General features: G+C 40.0%; 1 protein-coding gene across 5 annotated transcripts; it reads left to right on the forward strand.

The window, feature by feature from the left end:
* Nucleotides 1-262: 262 nt before the first annotated feature.
* Nucleotides 263-13,121, forward strand: OTUD6B (OTU deubiquitinase 6B). 5 transcript variants are annotated; one of them, XM_067290279.1, is made up of 9 exons: nt 263-397; nt 3,884-4,038; nt 5,867-5,962; nt 7,473-7,785; nt 9,537-9,598; nt 10,315-10,421; nt 10,965-11,165; nt 11,685-11,776; nt 12,958-13,121. In XM_067290279.1, the coding sequence occupies exons 1-7, from the start codon at nt 307-309 to the stop codon at nt 11,047-11,049; spliced, it is 909 nt and encodes a 302-aa protein (XP_067146380.1). In that variant the 5' UTR covers nt 263-306; the 3' UTR covers nt 11,050-11,165; nt 11,685-11,776; nt 12,958-13,121. The 5 variants fall into 5 exon arrangements, with proteins under 5 accessions (XP_067146380.1, XP_067146378.1, XP_067146381.1 ...); XM_067290281.1 differs by adding an exon at nt 2,551-2,617 and having other exon boundaries at nt 366-397; nt 11,685-13,121; XM_067290277.1 differs by having other exon boundaries at nt 11,685-13,121.
* The last annotated feature ends 5,934 nt before the right edge of the window (nt 13,122-19,055 follow it).

Consider the following 19,055-nt stretch of genomic DNA (forward strand, 5'->3'; position numbering starts at 1 on the left):
TCTTCCTGCTGCGACCCCGGCTCACGGCCCGTAACGTATGGGCAGAAGGGGGGGCCGCATCGGGCGCACAGCCGGTACCAGGGGAGGCGGGAGCGGGCGAGTCCGCTCGCAGCCGCAGCCGCAGCCGCAGGCGGCGCATCTGTCGAGACGCGACCAGCGCGTCCGTTGGCGGGGGGGCGGGGCGGGGCCGCGCCGGGGGGGCGGGGCGGGCGGTCGCGCTGCCGGAAGCGCCGCGTGCTCCCGCCTCACGCGGCGGGTCGGGGGTCACGTGCGCCGCCCCGGCTCCGGTCGTGCCGCGGGGCGCCCATGGAGGGCTCCGGGGATGAGGAGCCGGGGGCGGACGAGCCGCTGCAGCAGCTCGTGAAGCGGCAGCGCAAGGAGAAGAGGGAGCTTCAGGGTGAGGGACGCGGGGGCCCGGCGGGGGGCGAGGCCCTGGGGGCCGGGGGAGCGGCAGGGCGCCCCCCCCCCCCCGGCGCTGGCCCGGTCTCCGCGGGGGCGCGCGGCCGGGCCCCGGCGGCCCGCGGCGGAGGCGGGGGGCGCCCGTCGCCCGGGGCGGGCCGGACCCGGCCCGGCCCCCGCCTGCCGCCCTTCCGCCGAGGTGCTTCCGCGGGGGCGCGGCTGGCGGCGCCGCGGGGGGCGCAGGTTTTAGGGCGCCCGGCGGAGAGATGAGCTGGGAGGTGCCGGGAGAGGTGGCGGCTCCTGTCCGGCGCCACGCTTTGCCTACCTTGTTACAGTAGATTAACGTGACTAAGTAGTTTTGTTAGCTGAATTCACGTGGATTGGGGGCTCGTGGTCGATTGCCACCTTCTTGTTAAGCTTTTCTCGTAGTTAGGTACTGATAAGGTCGTTTGTATGTTTGGCCTCTTTGGTATCTAATGAAGTAGGTCAATCTGCAGCCTGTCATCAGTTAGAGGATTAAAGAATAGGAGAGAGACTATTTGTCTGCATGTTGTCATGAAATCTGTAGGATTGCTGTTTTTGAGATGTCTCTTCTTTCCTCGGATTTGATCAATATTGAAATGAGGGCTAGGAGCCAAGACTTACGGTTAAGTGGCTGGAACACATGGTTCATTAATTAGGAAAGGCTAAGGGAGATGTGTGTTTAGCCTAGGGAAGAGAAGGTAAAAATGGAGTATTTAGTTGCAGTCTTCTGCCACCTAAGAAAGGAGAGATACAGCAGACATAACCAGACTGTTCCTGGCTAGGAGAGGCAAGTGACCTACAGGCATTACCCCCTTGAAAAATGTGTTCTTGAGAAGTGCACCTGATGGATAGCAAAATAATTTTTTCATAAGAATTAAAGTAATATGGATCTCAGCCCCTGAATATCTAGCACCTCCTCCACCTGATGATCCTCTCCATTCTCTGCACCATTTGTACTCTCTTTGTGTATTTGTGTGTGCTCCTTAAGTCCTTGCATGGATTTTGTTCTCACTTTTAATTTTTATGAACAATGTTGCTTCTACTGCTTAGTCACCCTCACAGTACAAAAGTTTTTTTTCTTATATTCAGATGGAACTTTCTGTGCTTCAGTTTGTGCCTGTTGCCTCTTGTCCTGTCACTGGGCACGAGTGAGAAGGGAGGGTGTAAGGAAGATGGAGCCTTTCATCTATCTGTACACATTAATAAGATCCTTCCTGAGCCTTCTCTTCTCCAGTCTAAACAATTCCTGCTCTCTCAGCCTTTCCTCATATGAGAGATGATCCAGTCCATTAATCATCTTAGTAGCCCTTCGCAGGACTTCCTCCAGTAAATCCATATCTCTCTTATACTGGGGAGCCCAGAACTGGACACAGCACTCTAGGTGTGGCCTCACCAGTGTTGAGCAGAGGGGAAGGATCACCTGCCTGGACCTTCTGGCAATGCTCTCTCTCCCTAATGCAGCCTTCTTTGCCACAAGGGCACCTTGTTGGCTTGTGGTCAACTTGTTGTCCACCAGGACTCCCAGGGCCTTCTCTGCAGAGCTGCTTTCCAGCCTGTCAGCCCCCAACCTGTACTGATGAACAGGGTTATTCCTCCCTAGGTGCAGGACTCTGCACTTCCTTCCCTTTGTTGAACTTTATGAGGTTCCTCTCTGCCCATCTCTCCAGCCTGTTGAGGTCCCTCTGAATGGCAGCACAGCCCTCTGGTGAATCAGCCACTTGTCCCAGTTTTATATCATCAGCAAACTTGCTGAGGGTGCACTCTTTCCCTCCATCCAGGTCACTGATGAAGAAGTTGAATAGGATTGGACCCAGTACTGACCCCTGGGGGACACCGCTAGCTACAGGCCTCCAATTAGACTTTGCACCATTGATCACAACCCTCTGAGCTCTGCCATTTGGCCAGTTTTCAGTCCCCCTCACTGTCTGCTCATCTAGCCTGTACTTCCTGAGCTTGTCTATGAGGATGTTATGGGAGACAGTGTCAAAAGCCTTACTGAAGTCAAGGTAGACAACATCCGCTGCCTTCCTGTCACCTACCAAGACTGTAGAAGGCTATCGGGTTGGGTGATTTTTTCACCTTTGTGAATCCATGCTAACTGCTCTTGATCACCTTCTTGTCCTTTAGGTACTTGGAAACGGGATCCCAGATTCAGGTATACAGGAAAGGCTCCATCACCTTTCCAGGCATCGAGGTGAGGCTGACTGGCCTGCAGTTCCCTGGGTCCTCTTTCTTGCCCTTTTTGATGACTGGGGTGACATTGGCTTTCTTCCAGTCCTCAGGCACCTGTCCTGATCACCATGAGCTTTCAAAGATGTCACTGTGAGGCCACTCTCAATCATCAGCCAGTTTCCTCAGCACTTGTGGGTGTATCCTGTCAGGGCCTGTGGACTTGTTTATGTCCAGTTTTCTTAAATATTCCCTAACTTCATCCCCTTTCACCAAAGGAAAGTCTTCCATTCTCCAGAATTTCCCCTGGTCTCTGGGGCCTGGGATTCCTGAAAACCAGTCTTACCAGTAAAGATTGAAGCAAAAAAGGCGTTCAGTACCTCTTCTGTATCCTTTGTCACTGGGGCCCCTGTCCCATTCAGCAGTGGCCTACATTTCCTCTGGTCTTCCTGCTGCTGCTGCTGTACTTACAGAAGCTGCTCTTGTCCTCGACATCCCTTGCCAGATTAAACTGCAGATGGGCTTTGGCTTTCCTAGCCTTGTCCCTGCATGCTCAGACAATTTCCCTATATTCCTCCAGGGTCACCTGCCCCTGCTTCCACCTTCTATATACTTCATTTTTATATATGAGTTTTGCCAGGAGCTCCTTGCTTATCCATGCAGGCCTCCTGCCGCCTTTGCTTGACTTCCCACTCATTGGGATGGACCATTCTTGAACTTGGAGGTGATTCTTGAATATCAACCAGCTTTCTTGGACCCCTCTTCCTTCTAGGGCCCTAGCTCGTGAGATTCTTCCAAGCAGCAGGCCAAGGTCTGCTCTACTGAAGTCCAGGGTGGGGTCCTACTTTTTGCCCTGCTCCCTTCTCTCAAGATCCTGAGTTCCTGGTCACTGCAGCCAAGGCTGCCTAACCTTCACATCCCTAACTAGCCATTTCTTCTTTAATACTAATTTTGCTTTTAGAAATGTTATTCTAAGAACAGGTAGACTCTGTTTTTACTTTTAATCTGCTACTTGTGTGATGAAAAATTTACACATCTTTCCTGCAAAAGGATTTGAGATCTTAATTCCCAAATAATCTTATTTGAAGAAACTGAGGCTGAGTTCTGCTGTGTTTTTAAAGTTCATAATAGCAATAATAATCATAACGGGCAGCCTCATGCCTTAACTGTTGCAATATACTAATATGCTGAGATTTTTGTGTTTGTTATGACTTGCAATACTCTTTCCTGGAATGATTGTAGAGTATCTTATCTTCAAATGTAATGTGTTGTTGCACTACTACTTTAACAGCCAAAATTCAAGGCATGAAAAATGCTGTTCCCAAGAATGATAAAAAGAGACGAAAACAGCTGGCTGACGAAGTTGCCAAACTGGAGGCAGAACTTGAACAGAAGCACAAGGAAGAATTAAAGCAGCTGAAGGAAGCTTCAGCTGAGCAGAATAAGGTATGTGCTTTAACTTTAGCTGAAGTTGTACAGGTACAGCTATTAAGGGTTCTTTTAACTTACTTTTAAAATTGATAATTAAGTCTTAAAGTATGCCTCCTTTTCCTCTGGAATTTTTGTTAAATCTTTTCATCTTGGGAAAGGTTCAGCTATTATGGTGGATGGGCATTGCTGGAAGGAAGATTTAACTGTATTACTGTTTTTCGTTGAGAGGTATTTGGTTTTGATCTTGAGGCTACATTAATAGTTAAGTCTTCTTAAAGAATAATTATTTTTTAGCTCCTGTTATGTTGTAGTTATCTTATGTAGGCATACTAGAATATTGATGACCTTCTTTGATAAATTTTTGACTGATGCAGTTTGTTTTGTATTGCAATTCTGTGAATAATGTAATTGAACTTTTTTTTTTTAAGAACACACTTTTTGTGGTGATGAGAGTTGATTTCTTGAATGTTACTATTCTTCAGGTTTTATCAGCGTAGCTACTTAAATGTTTCCTGTGTGCTGTTTGATGGCAAACATCACTTTATTTTAAAGAGAGATCTAATATTATTCAAATTAAGTGCAGGAAATATGACCAGTTATGTAAACTAAATACTATAAATACTTGTGTGACTTAAAATAATTCACCTATGTTTTTAGTACTTAATTAGTAAGTAGAGTGACTGAGACTCTTGTAAGGAATTTGCAATCCATTGATTTTATTTTGTATATGTGGTACTGAAAAGAACTATATTTGTATCATATGCTTAAATGTAAGGATTATTTGTGCAAGTGAGCCCATTCATATACTTCCCTCTGCCTAAAGAGAAATACAATTAATGGCTAAATTGGTGCAGTACAGTTATTTGTGAATGATGATAATGCTCCATGCTTGTACATCTTCTTAAGTGTTTCCCTAACAATGTGCATCTTTCAGCTGTGTAAACATTTTAAAGAAACAAATAAAATTGTCTTGATGGAGAAGTGTCTGTTGAGTATCTTTGTGAAGAGTTCTGGATTTGCAAGTGTTATGATCCTATAAAAATCTTACGTGTTTTAATTTTTAGTCAGATGCTTAAGCAGATGAGTAATGCATAAGTATTAAACATAATGCTTATGTTTATCTATAAAAGTATAGATTGGTTTCAAGAGTTTGTTTCATTTGGCTGAACGAGCTGTCAGATCTTTGACTGAGGACCTTTCAAGCTAGAATCCTTGCCCTGGACATAGGTTTCCCTGAGAGGATTTAGTTTTGAGATGTATGTGTTCTTTTATTTCTCAGCTTTTTTATTCAGATTGAAATTATGTCCGTATCTCCTTGGATGACATCTGATTAATAACACAATAAGAAGGCTAAATTTGACATTCTTCTTGAGAACTGTCAACTCCGTCTTTCACAACTGCTTGTGATACTTTGGTATGGAAGGTGGAGCCTTCTCCTGCTTTGATTGTAATCAAACTTGGTAACAGCTGTTTGGGTACTTCAGCTTAACAGGCTGCCTGCTGCTCCTTTGAGGAAAACATCCTGTTTCCTCCACTAAGCAGTGTTCAAGCTTCAATGTGGCGCCTCTAAGACAACATATGAAGTAAATTTGAGATGTGCAGCTCATAACCATCTTTTCGTTGAGACTAGATAAAAAGTAATCAAACACGTGATGGTGGATTGGGATGTGAGATGCTTTACTTTGGCTTTTTAGGGTACTGTGCTACACAGGTTATTGTGGATAAACTTCACAAATATATGCTGGAATTACCTGGAAGCATATCTTAAAACTGTTTCAGGAGATGCACATCTTGGTTAACATTTATATTACTTAAAATATTAACTCTTTCTTCTTTTTTTTAGATAAATTCTGTAGCTGATGGTGTTGCAAATTTAGAGCTTGAAGGACTAGAGCAACACATTCAGCATCCTCGAATATCGAAAGCACAGAAGAGGCGGGTATGACTTAACATCTAAACGTTTCTCTTAAGCATTTAAATGAGTTCTTCAAAGAAATGGTGGTAATTCTGTGCCAAGAGTATGCTTTCTAACATTTGATTGAAGTTACGTTCATCTAAACTTAACTGTAATAACTGAAGTTAAAGAATTCTCCAGGAGATACTAACTGGCTAACTCAGTATTGGTGTCTTTATCTACCAGGTGTCTTGAAAATCTGTAAGACTGCTACCTAGAGATCTGTAGGCATTTTTAAATATCTGCACTTGTTTACACTCCGTCATAAGCTGGGAACCAGAAGAGTTCGGGAGATGGGAGCCAGAAAAAAAAAATTATCCCAAAATGATTTTGAAGGAATTTTATTGAAATTTCACTGAAATTATTAATAAAGAAATTAAGTGATTAAAATAATTTAAAATATTGCATGGAAAATATGCAAGTAATAGAACTTCAAAATTTTAATGAAAGAAAAGAACCTTAATACTGAAATTCTTTTAAACTTCTGACATGTTGAAGAAACACTACTAGCTGTCTAGGCCATTAGGATTAAGTCTTGTTCAGGCTTCAGATGTGAAGTTGCAAAGGATCAACAGTCTTGTACCTGCGTGAATGTGAGTTCAGGGCAGAGTCTGTCTTCTGTTGTGTGATCTCTAATACAGAACTGCACTGTTACAAATAACGATAAATGGATGTTGTAAATTCAGGGCACCATTTCTTGGCAAACTGGAAACACTGTAGTCTAGTTTTCCTATATCATGGTTGCATAAACAAGTCTGATCTTGCTTTGTGGTGAATTTTAACTGTGAAAGTGAAAAGATCATCCCTTGTACTGCTTCTTTTTTCAATTACGTTTCTACTTTGATTCTTATTCCCTTGTTAACTTAGGCCAAAACTTATGAAGCATTCTATAAAAATAATTATTATATTATGCATTATTACATCCCTTCTAGTATTCTTTCCTTTAGGTTAAAGGAGTCTTTTATGATGTATAGCGCCTAGCCTGAGGGACTTTAGGTCCATGACATGAGCTCATCTATGCAGTCCTTCATGCTTGTCTTGAAAGAGCAACATTTTATCTCTTGTTTAATTAGAATTCACCTTCCTGTGACTTACACTATTCGTGTGGTTTGCCAAAGTGGTGAAATTTGTAGGTTATCCTGAAGAAATTATTATGATTAATGGCCTCTTTATGGGTGTTGTAAATTGTTATTTCTGCATATTGAAATAATTGAGTTCTCCTATCGCACGATTTCGGGTGTGGAGTCTGAGGCAGTTAGGATGCATTGGTTATTTACATTTCCTAAGGTTTGGGTCTAGGAGGTTTGTAAAATTAGGTAGTACTGATTAGGGAGAGCATTCACAAACACGAATGTGCTGAGGAAGCATTTGAAGAGTTAGAAGCAAGCACTAAGCCAAGAACTGTACAGTCATCTTCTAAATTTTAGCATTTGATATAGTTCTTATTTTAACAGCAAGCATGCATTGGCAAATAATTTTGTGTTTTAAATCTAAGGAAAAAAAAGCTGCCTTGGAGAAAGAAAGAGAAGAAAGGATAGCTGAAGCTGAGATAGAAAATTTAACAGGTGCTAGACATCTTGAAAGTCAGAAACTTGCCTCCCTGTTGGCAGCAAGACACTTGGAGATTAAACAGATCCCATCAGATGGCCATTGCATGTACAGAGCTATTGAAGATCAGCTCAAGGATCACCAAAATTCCTGGACTGTTGCAACTCTCAGGAACCAAACAGCAAAGTATATGCAAAGTCACTTCGATGATTTCCTGCCATTTTTAACAAACCCCAGTACTGGAGACATGTATAACAGAGGTAAGGATTGTAGCATAAGATATTTTAAAAACAGTTATAACTGTTTGTGTAATTCTTGAGCTTCTCAGTTACGGCTGAGATGGGACTAATCCATTATGGTATGTTTGTTCCTGAACTTAGTTATGATTTCGTTCTGCTGTTCTCTATGGAACACAGAATTATGATTTGGTGTGTAATGGTATTTCCCATAAGAAGTGACAGTATTTTTATATCTGGATTGCTTGGTTACTAGATGGTAATCATGTTCTGGGATGGGATTTAAACTGTATTATAAACAGCTTATCTACTAGGTTAAGGATGATTTTGTTAACTTTGATACCAGTGTTTTTACTTTGACATAGGAAAGTTATTTTAAAATAAGCATGAAATTCAAGCAAATCTTTTTCTTAATAGCTTTCACAGATGTCTGTTCTTTTTCTACACTTTTTCACTGTTTACCTTAGGCGTTTTGCAGCCCTTTTTTAGAAACAGATTAAACTGAAAAACATAAAGGCATTTAGTGTAGAACAATGTTGTAGACTGAGTAAATGCAGCTAAATGGAATTTACGTACTACTTATTTGAGCAGTATACTGTTCATTCATTTCTCACTGTGTGTCTGGAACACCATGCAAGTTACTTTATCCACTTCTTAACTTATTGCCGCATTCATTTAATAATTATTGCTGTAGAATTCATTGGGTGACTGGGTGCTGTCATGCAGTCTTTCCCACGTTGACAGGGATAATTGTCACAAGATAAGTGTGCTCCAGGTGAAGACAGGGTGAAGTTCTGCAGAGCAGTAGGGAGTCATGGGATTTTTTATGTCTCAAAGCCTGTTTTAAGGAGAATGTGTGAAGAGCAGTTCTGAACAGAATCTACTTACAGGCTTCAGTAGCCTGAAGTGCTGTAATTTACAAACGTTTTCATTTGAAAGTCTTCTGCAGAATATGATCTGCAAAAGGTGTCTTTAGCTATTAACAGAGCAACTATGGAGAGTGTATGGCCATATTCTTCTCCTGGTAAAACCATAGAAAAGTGGATACGTTGAAAATTGGCAAGTTCACAAGTTTAGCTCTTTGGACTAATTTGATTCTAGTAGTAATTTCTTCTCTTTTTTTCTAATTCATTGCAAATTCTGATTTTTATTTTTTTTTAATATTAATAAACACATAATACTGTAATAGTGATTTTTATGCAGAAACTCCTGTTTGTTCCGTATATTTCCTCAAACTCAAATTTCTTGTTATGGAAGGAATGTTATCTGTGTTCTAAATATTTCAAAAGTTAAAAGCAAGGCAGTCAGATTTTTTTTTTTAATTCCAAACAGTTGAACTACATATAGTTACAGAATTAAAAAAAAACCAAAAAACTTTACATCTAGCTAACATAAGAACTAAGTATAGTAGTTGCTGTTGCATTCTTCTCTAGAGTCTCAAACCATACCTTCTGAAACTTAACAGGAAGAAATGGTATGCAGTTTCATGCTTTTTGTTATTAACTGTCCCTTGAATTAAAAGTTTGAAATGTAAACCTGTACTACTTTGTATTCCTGTTTTCAGTCTATATGTGGCTTTTTTAACTATGTTTTTGTTGACCTCTAGTGTTTTTATTTTTTCCTTCCCTTCTTTTCAGGAAACATACTTGCCTACATAATGCATCTTGTCTTTTTAGATCTTGCTTTTCAATATACAAACAGTACTTTTCCTTAGTTGCTTGTCCCTGAATGAGACAATTACTGAAAGTTGGCTTTTTTTTTTCCTCCCCCTGCAGAGGAATTTGAAAAATACTGTGATGATATAGCAAATACAGCTGCATGGGGTGGTCAGCTGGAAGTAAGTACTATATTGTTAGCTTTTATTTGTGAAAATCTGAAGTGAGTGAATATATCTTCAAAAAGAGCTTGTTTTAAAAAAAAAAAAAAAAACTGTATGGAACATATTCACAGCTTATCAAGAATTTTCTCCAATAGTTATAAATTGTTTTTCCACCTCAATAACCTCTACTGATGGTCCCCTGCTGTTTTGGTATGTTTTAAAACTACTAAGGTCTCTAACTTGCATGTTGTCAATGACATTAGAAACACTGAGAGTACAAGCGAGGAACTAAGGGGAAAGTATTTTACCATGCTGACTTAGATGGCAGCAAAGCTGGCTGTAGTGGAACAATGTTAGATTTTGTGATACAGAATGGTATTTGAGCTTGAAAATACGTATTTCTTTTTGGCTTAGTTTACATTTTGCTTCATACTGTTTTTCCTTTTATGTAGGAGAGTAGTTAAATTACTGAAGTTAGCACGATGTTACCAGTTTTTTATCAAAACAATGATTAATTTAATGCAACCTGTTTTTAATTAAAGTTAAAAAAATTAAACAATTTTTTGCTTAGTTTTATAAAGTATATTTTCTACTAATACTTGAAACTTTATGCACGAACTCATCTGTTTGTTTAGAGTAGATGTCATGTCTTCCTTCCTCCCTGCCTCCCCCTGCCCCACACTCCCCCACCTTGGATTTGATCCTATTTACTGAATTGCTTTTATACCTTAAAGCTAAGGGCTTTGTCACACGTTTTGCAAACGCCTATTGAAGTAGTGCAGATGGATTCTCCTCCCATTATTGTTGGTGAAGAATATTCAGGCAAACCAATAATACTTGTGTAAGTATGTAATTTTATTCTCTCTTAAAATTAGTTTGCTTATTTATACAGGAGAGGACTGATCTGCTGTTTTGTTTTATATTACATACCTGACATTGAAAAGCTGCTTCAATAATAATGTTGCAGGTCAGAAATGGTTTGTGATTTTCACACTGTAAAGATACTGTAATTAACATTCTTAAAATGCTGACAGTCTGTCTGATGTATGGTTCAATCACCACTTTATTACAATGTTATTTGTATACTGTACACTTAATATGCAATACGTATATATAATGTGTATTACAGTGTTATTTGACCTGCTAGATAATTAACAACATAATAGTGCAACTGACATGCGAAACAGCAGAAAATATTTTTTATTCAAAATTTATGTTAATCTGTGCCAGGAATACACCAGAATTTAAAAACTTTTTTTTTTTCACTCTTTTATGACCCTGCATTTTTCTATGCTAAAGCTTGAATTTATTTAAGTTAATAAATTTTATTGTTTGTGCAGTATTCTTTTGTTAAACTGAACATAAATTTTGTAATTTTTTTTAGGTATATGAGACATGCCTATGGATTAGGAGAGCATTACAATTCTGTAAAACTTCTAACGGACACTGCTACCGAAAATGGCAGCTAGCATAAAAAGTCGTAAATCCACATGGATAACAGTTGCATCTTGATATGTTGGGCTCTGGACAACTCCCAAACAGACTGGAAAGTAAAACAACCTGGAATATATTAAAAATAAAAAAGGTTTGACTATAAATTAGAAATAGCTCTTGATTTTAAAAACAACAAAACAACAGTATTTTGAACTTGTTGGTATTAATCACGTTTAGAAAATGTTCTCTAAAATGCTGGCTGGTAGATCAGAACATTTTGATAGAACTTCATTGCATGACATAGTGAAAATACTCAGCAGTAACTGTTTTGGTTAATTTGCGTTTCTACTGAAGAATTAAGGTTGTCTGAAGAGTCCTACTAGATTATTTCTGGTAGATTTTGATGACTGCGGAAGACTTGAGGCATTTAAAATAATTGATACTTCTGTTTAGACTGATGGAATGTCCTTTGCAGTGGTTCTTTAGTCCCACAGGCTCTAGCTTTAATACTATAGTAAGGATCCCCTTTGTTTGGGCAGGGAAGAGCCTAAGGCAAATCTAGTAGTACTGAATATCTTACTTGGCTGAAGTAATCACAAACATAATTTTATTTTATGGACTTTCATCGAAGATTTTACCAAGGTTTGAGGACTTCTCTTTTGTTTTGCAGCTGACAGTAGGAACTGAACACTTGATGCTCTTCCTATTACTCTATCTGTAGGAAGAGCATTGCTGTTTATGACTGTACATCACAGCATTAATGTGAGTTAACTGTGCTGTTCATCCTTCATAATCTTTTATCTGTGCACTTTGATGATACAAAGAGCTTATAAACAAAAAACTCCTCAGCTTCCTCAGTTCAGGCAGTGAACTCATCTGAACATTCTGTCTATGGATCTGCTGTTCTAGGCGCTGAAGTCCAGTGTTTCATAGTGCTTAAAACAGCTGGTTGCATACAGATGTAAAAATAAACACCTTGTTTTTTGTCAGTAACTTCAAAAGCAATCTACAGGAGAATTAAGTTGATTTTCATTGCTCCTTTTGGTGTACAAAGAAGACTTGAAAGATTTTATTTTATATGGCTTGTCTCTCTGCATTAGAAATGTAGATTTTTGTCTTGAAGTTGCTATAAATATGACTCCAAAAGTGGCAGCATACTGAAACCAAAGTTGTCATGCAGTCGGTTGTTTTTTAATTACAGAAGTGATTTTTAAAAAGCCTTAGTCAATAACGTCATAATTGTCTGTATTTTAGTGCTGATGAATAGATTTGGAGAAAAGCAGTTCTTGTGAAATTTCAGCACCTCTGCCCTGAGCTGAGGATTAAGAGCTAACAGTCTTCATCTTGTAATCCTTCAGTAAAGCTAGGCAGTGGTTTGATGTTCCTGGGACTTCTAAATTAAAAAAAAAAAAATCTGCTGTTACCTCAAAAAAAATTTTTTTTGAGGTAAGTGTTCACTTTATGGATCAGACCAGATTATGTCTGATTTAAAGCACTTTGAAAGAGAGGAAATTTTAAAATTTCAAACTACTACAGGCACATTTTTTTTGAATAGGCAGAATTTGTGATTATGAACTTATTAGAATGATGCCTGTTAGGAAAATCAAGTATTAACCAGATCTAGAGTTTGACATATCCTCATTTATCTGATACAGTATAGCAAATACAGCTGTATTTATAGCAATTTGATGAATCAAGTTTACTATCTTGATTGTGTTGAAACCCTGTTTTTAATTGCAAACTCAAAATTGGATACCTTAGTATGAAAAAGTCTCTATTTCTAATACAGTTATGAATTTCACTAAAGAATCATTGAAAATACTCTTCTCAGTGTTGCTTAAAATTGGTATGACAGGGAATGCACATGCTGCTTTCTACAGATTCCCTGAGAAAAGAAGTTCTTCGATTTACTGGGTTTTCATTCTTGTTTGATTAACTGACAGAGAAAAGATGCCGGAATTTTGGAATGCCTGCGCCAACAGTTTGTCCTGTTGAAGATGTTTACAGTTTGTATAAAGCAAAAGAATGTTTTGATATGATGAGCAGAAGATCCTTGCTCATGTTGTATGGGATTTGCCAAAAAAATAAATTTTTGGTGGAAAACTTGCTTGCTGTCACTTTTAATTTTTACTTAGATTGTTCATATTTCAATTTCTAATTTTAGTAAGTTTACTCATTTAATTTTTATGGCTTTATGATCCTACGGTAGTACGATGTATAATCCTACTGTAGTCTGAGGTCTCCAATAATTGACCCTTCCTATTCAAGGGGACAAACTTTATTCTTTATGAAGTGGAGGTTGTTTATAAATGAATTTTACTTTCAGTATTTTGGCAGTTAAACTTGAATTCTTCTGAAAAACTGTACTCTGGAAATACTCTTGAACTTCTCCATACATGGGAGTGACTGAGCAAAACTGAAGGTTTTAAAAATTTAGCTTTTAACTTCTTTGTGTCTGGTTACATTTTCTCTGCAAAATAGCACTTTTTTTCCTCCTTTTGATAGAAGTATTGCTTGCCAGTTTCTTTCTTCAGCTGCTAGTTCTGTTCTGTGGTTTTTTTTTTGTTTGTTTGTTTTTTAAGGACTGTGTTAAGTAATTTTTTGCAAGATAGTAGAGGTTAATTTCCAATATGTACACTTACATGAATGGGAAACTGTCTAATGGGCTCTAATAAACTTTATGTACTGGGAGGTATGAGAGATGGTAATTCTGACACTGACCAGTGATGTCTTTATTATGGCTGTCACCAAAAACGCTAGGACTGAACAGTGTTGGTGAAACCCAAACCGTTCGCTCTGTTTGAAAGGCTTTGCAGAGCTGCTGCGCTCCACGTCTCTTCAGGCGCTGGTGACAGGTGTGCCGAATGTTTAATTCATGCTAGTTTTGTTACTTGGCGCACGCCATTTTATGGCATTACCCTCTTGAAGGGAAGAACTTGTTTTCGAAAGCGACTGTTACAGACAGGGGCCATGAAGTCTTGAGAGATGCTGGGCGCGGCGCCGGCGCGCCTCGGCCACTACTGGGTTTACGAAGGCCGCGGGCTGGCCTGGCCGCAGAGCCCTGGCCGAGCCTGGCAGGCGACGTTAAACCATCTCGGGGACTTCGTGCCGCTGCGGTCTGAGCAGCTACAATGAGGCGAAGAGGGAGGTAAGGGGCTGCGCGGGCCGGGCCGGGCCGGTGCGATGCGGTGCGGTACGTCACGTCACGCTGCGCGCGCTCCCGCCCTGGGCCGGCCCCCCCCCCCACCGCCGCAGCGGAGGGGAGGAGAGGAGAGGAGGCAGGAGCTCCCCCCCCCCCGGAATGTCCCTCGGCGCGCGCCGTAGCGTCGCGCTGTTCCTATGGCGACGGCGTTGGCGGCGGCTGGGGCCGTGCGCGTCCCAGAGGGCGCCTGGGCCGATCCGTTAGCGCGGCGGCCGGGCGGTGCTGCCGCGCCGTGCCGTGGGGAGCCTGCGGCGGCTCCGGGGCCGCCTGCCCCGCAGGGGTGGCTGTGGAGGGCAGCGCAGGGGCCCCGGGGGTGCGGCGCTTCGCGGGGCGCTCGGTGCTGGGAGCCCCGCTTGGAAACGTCCAAAGCACGGAGCGGCGCTCTGGTCAGCCGCGACTCTGTTTCCGTTAACTTGCTTTAGGGAACTGCGGTCGCTTTCTTACGGATGTTTGGCGTGCCCTTCCTTAGAGAAGGCACGTACACAGGTTTTAATAGGATGCGGATTATTTTATAATTATCATGAGCTTAACACTTTCTTTGTCGTTTTGCTGTTTTATAATAAATGCTTCTGGATTTCCCCCACCCACGACCCTACTTGGTGTTTCAGCGTTCTGGTTAGCTGGTCAGGTTTCCCTAACTGACTTGCAAATACTTTCTTTGCTTAGGTATTCTTTAGTAGATGAGAATATGTAGCTACTGTTTTTGTACATATACAATTGTAATTCTGCATATGTGAAAATAATTTGATTTATGAGACTTAGTTCAAATTCAAAATGATCAAGTTAATCTATTATCAGAACAAGGAAGTATGACTGAGAGTAGCATAAATTGTTTTATACTTTATTATCTAAATGTATACGCTGTCCTTGGGGGTGTGTGTGTGTATAACGTATATACACACACATTTTATATATAGTTGGACATCTGTCCATTTCATTATTTTAAGTTCTTAGCTTTGGTGAATCACAAAGTAGATTGTGAAAATTTTTTATTAAAAAGTAAAACTTGGCCTTTCTACACTTAACTTAGGACTAACATATTTCATTAAATTGTTTTACTTTATTTATTAAAATCAAGTTACTTTACTTAGAAGAAGTCCTTAAAGCTTACTGCTAAATTAATAAAAAATAAATAAATATATATTTTTACTGTGCTTTTAAAATATTTTTAATCTGTGTTAGATAATACTTAATCATTCAAAAGCACTTCATGGACTTAAGAGATTCTGGAAGGTTCTGTGTTTTATAACTTGTGATTTATCTGTGACAATCCCTGATTTTTATATTTACCTTTATAGTCTGCATCAGGATTTCTGGGATTTGGCGATGCATATTTTCAGTATGAGTCAATGTCTTTTAGCCTCAATAACATACTGAAATTCAAGTTAAGCCTCTCCTGGTAACAGGATAAGATAACAGCTGAAGGCAGTAGAATTATTGTCCTTTTACATCTAAATCTGATTTGCTGAGGCAAATGCTCCTGTTAATAGATTAGAAGAGTAAAATAAGATTTTCTTGAAACTAATCTGAAATGCCAAAAAGTTGGCTAGGTATATGCATTTTGAAGGTATGTATTCTCTTTTTGTAGTGTTGGAAAGACTGAAAAGGAGGTGCAATGAATATTTTAGTTTCTTGTTTAGCCTGTGCTCTTCTGTCTCTTCGTAATTAGACTGTACAGAAGCTGTAACAGTGTTTATAAGCTTTTCTTACAAGTTGACAGAGCTCAGTTTGAGAAATAACATATATGACAATGTTCTGGAGCAACTGAAATACCTTCATGACAGCAGAAGGTTCATTTATTTGGAAATATGTTTGGTAATATTGTGCTAGTCTTATTTGGTAAGTCATTGACAAATACAAGATGACAGCTGAGTCATCAGATTGTCTTTACGTTATTATAGTTATTATATTATTAATCTTTTGAAATCTTTAAAAGTTACCTGAGTAAGACTATTTTGAAAATTATTTTTCTCCACAATTTTAAAGAATCTTTTTATTACGCTTTTGAAAAAGCATTATATTTTGGAGACTTTATATTATTAATTTCTATGCAACTTTCACAAAATAGTTGAGGTTGGAAGGAACCTCCGGAGATCATCTAGTCCAACCCCTCTGCTCAACCAGGGTCACCTAGAGCACATTGCACAGGATCACGTCCAGATGGCTTTTGAATATCTACAAGGATGGAGATTCCACAGCCTCTCTGGGCAACCCGTTCCAGTGCTCTGTTACCCTCACGGTAAAGAACATGGAGCTTCCTGTGTTTCAGTTTGTGCCCATTGCCTCTCACAGTATCACTGAATAGAGTCTGGCCCCATCCTCTTTACACCCTCCCTTCAGATACTTATACACATGGATAAGATCCCCCCTCAGCCTTCTCTTCTCCAGACTAAACAGGCCCAGCTCTCTCAGCCTTTCCTCATAAGAGAGATGCTCCAGTCCCTTCATCATCTTTGTGGCCTTCCGCTGGACTCGCTCCAGTAAATCCATGTCTCTCTTGTACTGGGGAGCCCAGAACTGGATGCAGTACTCCAGATGTGGCCTCACCAGGGCTGAGGAGAGGGGGAGGATCACCTCCCTCGATCTGCTGGCAACACTCTTCCTAATGCAACCCAGGATATCATTGGCCTTCTTGGCCACAAGGGCACATTGCTGCCTCATGGTCAGCTTGTTGTCCACCAGCACTCCCAGGTCTTTCTCTGCAGAACTGCTTTCCAGCAGGTCACCCCCCAGCTTGTACTGGTGTCTGGGCTTATTCTTCCCTAGGTACAGGACTCCATACTTCCCTTTGTTGAACTTCATGAGGTTCCCCTCTGCCCATCTCTCCAGCTTGTTGAGGTCTCTGAATGGCAGCACAGCCCTCTGGGGTATCAGCCACTTGTCCCAGTTTTGTATCATCAGCAAACTTGCTAAGGGTGCACTCTCTCCCTCCATTCAGGTCACTGATGAAGAAGCTGAACAAGACTGGACCCAGCATTGACCCCTGAGGGACACCGCTGGCTACAGGTCTCCAACTAGACTTTGCACGATTGATCACAACCCTCTGAGCGCTGCCATTCAGCCAGTTTTCAGTCCCCCTCACTGTCTGCTCATCCAGTCCGTAATGCCAGTTGCAGTGACATTTCCTCAAGTATCAGTTATATGCCCACTGGTGGTGATAAATGTATGCAGCAAACTGTCTGATTCCTGTTGCTCTCCATTAATATCTTAGAAGTGCAAAATCTGCAATATTTGATAGAAGTGATGATCCACAATTTTTTGATGCTATGCTTTCAATAATTATCTTGTTTCGTATTGCATAGGAAAGCAAATATTTCTTAAAAAGTACTTACTGAATTATGTAATTCTCAGCATAACATAGGTGTCTTTTCTTCTGCTTGAGAAATGATTGCTTTATGGACATTTAGAAGAAGAGCTAAAGGAATTATTTTTATAGTATTCCAGCTGTTATTTTTACAATCCATCCATGTAATGATTTTCTGATCAGATATATGTGAAGAAAATAGTGTCAAACATATTATTTAGTGTTCTTATTTAGGCACTATATGAACATAGCATTAGAACCTCATATTATGTTTCCCTGGTTACGACATCAGTTTGATAAACACATTTTCTCTCTTTATGTATGCATGTTTTAAGCGAAGAGTCAAGGATGTGTTTTGACTTGTTATGTGTCTATGGAAAGGTCAAGAGTTGAAGAGAGAATATGTAAGTATGAATATACAGCATAAATTATATATATTAATGGCTAAGAATATTAGAAAAATTGATACTTCTCAATCTGAACAACAACAGGCTTAATTGTCTAAATGTAATAAGTAAGTTTAATTATGATGTGGTGAAATCTAACCTACATCTCTGTAGTTTTTAATGGTGTGCAGATTAGATCGAAGTACAGTATTTACAGGTATTACATGTATCATTTATCTGCGTACAACAACTGGTAAAAACTACTACTTTGGACTGTTGGGAAAATTTATGCTACCTTTTAGCATACAGCTGAGTGTGAAGAAATAAAATCTTAGCGCTTCAGTAGAACAGCTCTAAATAATTTTAAAATAATCTACTACATTTTGACATTTTTATCTGATTTTCCTTTTGCCCTAGTGTCCTACTTTATATTTTCTTTAAACCGTGTAATTACTAATCAATGTTTCCATTAGTGTCCCTGAAATGGGAAAAATCAAGTGCTGAAGCCTTTATATTACTAATTTTATAAAAAATGGGAAAAATATTTCCATTGCTAAAAAAGAAAGAATTCTTAATACTAAATTTGGCATGCTTACTGCATTGCTGATAATAGTGATGGTGTCCTAGAGAAATGGTTTTGAGAGCACCTTTGAGACTAAGTATTTCATGTGCCCATAAATCAAGTAGATTACACCACAGCTAAAACATAGGGAAGAGGGGAATTGGTTTCACAGCAGCTTGCCTTGTGGTTAAAAAATGTCACTAGAGGCATTTTTTGCCTCATGTCAATGCTCTGTCCTTCTCCTTTTTAGCAGTCAGTTTTTAGGGATATTTTAGGAAGACTTGCAGAATTTATCTGCTTTATCTGTGCTGGTGTTGTGACAGACCCCAGGAAAAATATAAGAAAGGTCAAATTTCAGATACATGTATAACATATATCTGCTGCTACTCTGTCTCAAAGAGTAAGGGATGCTAGCAGCAGTGTGCTTGGACAGGTTGATAATGTGGGATGGTGGCCCCCCTCTGCTATGGGATGCTTGCGTGTAATATTGTTATGAATTATGATGGTGGAAACCATCCTAGCTAATGTGCTGCCAGCAGATGGGGTAGTGGCACTGCCTCTTGTGGTTGGTTTGGGGACTATGGATC

The sequence above is a fragment of the Apteryx mantelli genome, chromosome 2 (assembly GCF_036417845.1).
Source record: "Apteryx mantelli isolate bAptMan1 chromosome 2, bAptMan1.hap1, whole genome shotgun sequence".
NCBI classification, from domain to species: Eukaryota; Metazoa; Chordata; class Aves; order Apterygiformes; family Apterygidae; genus Apteryx; species Apteryx mantelli.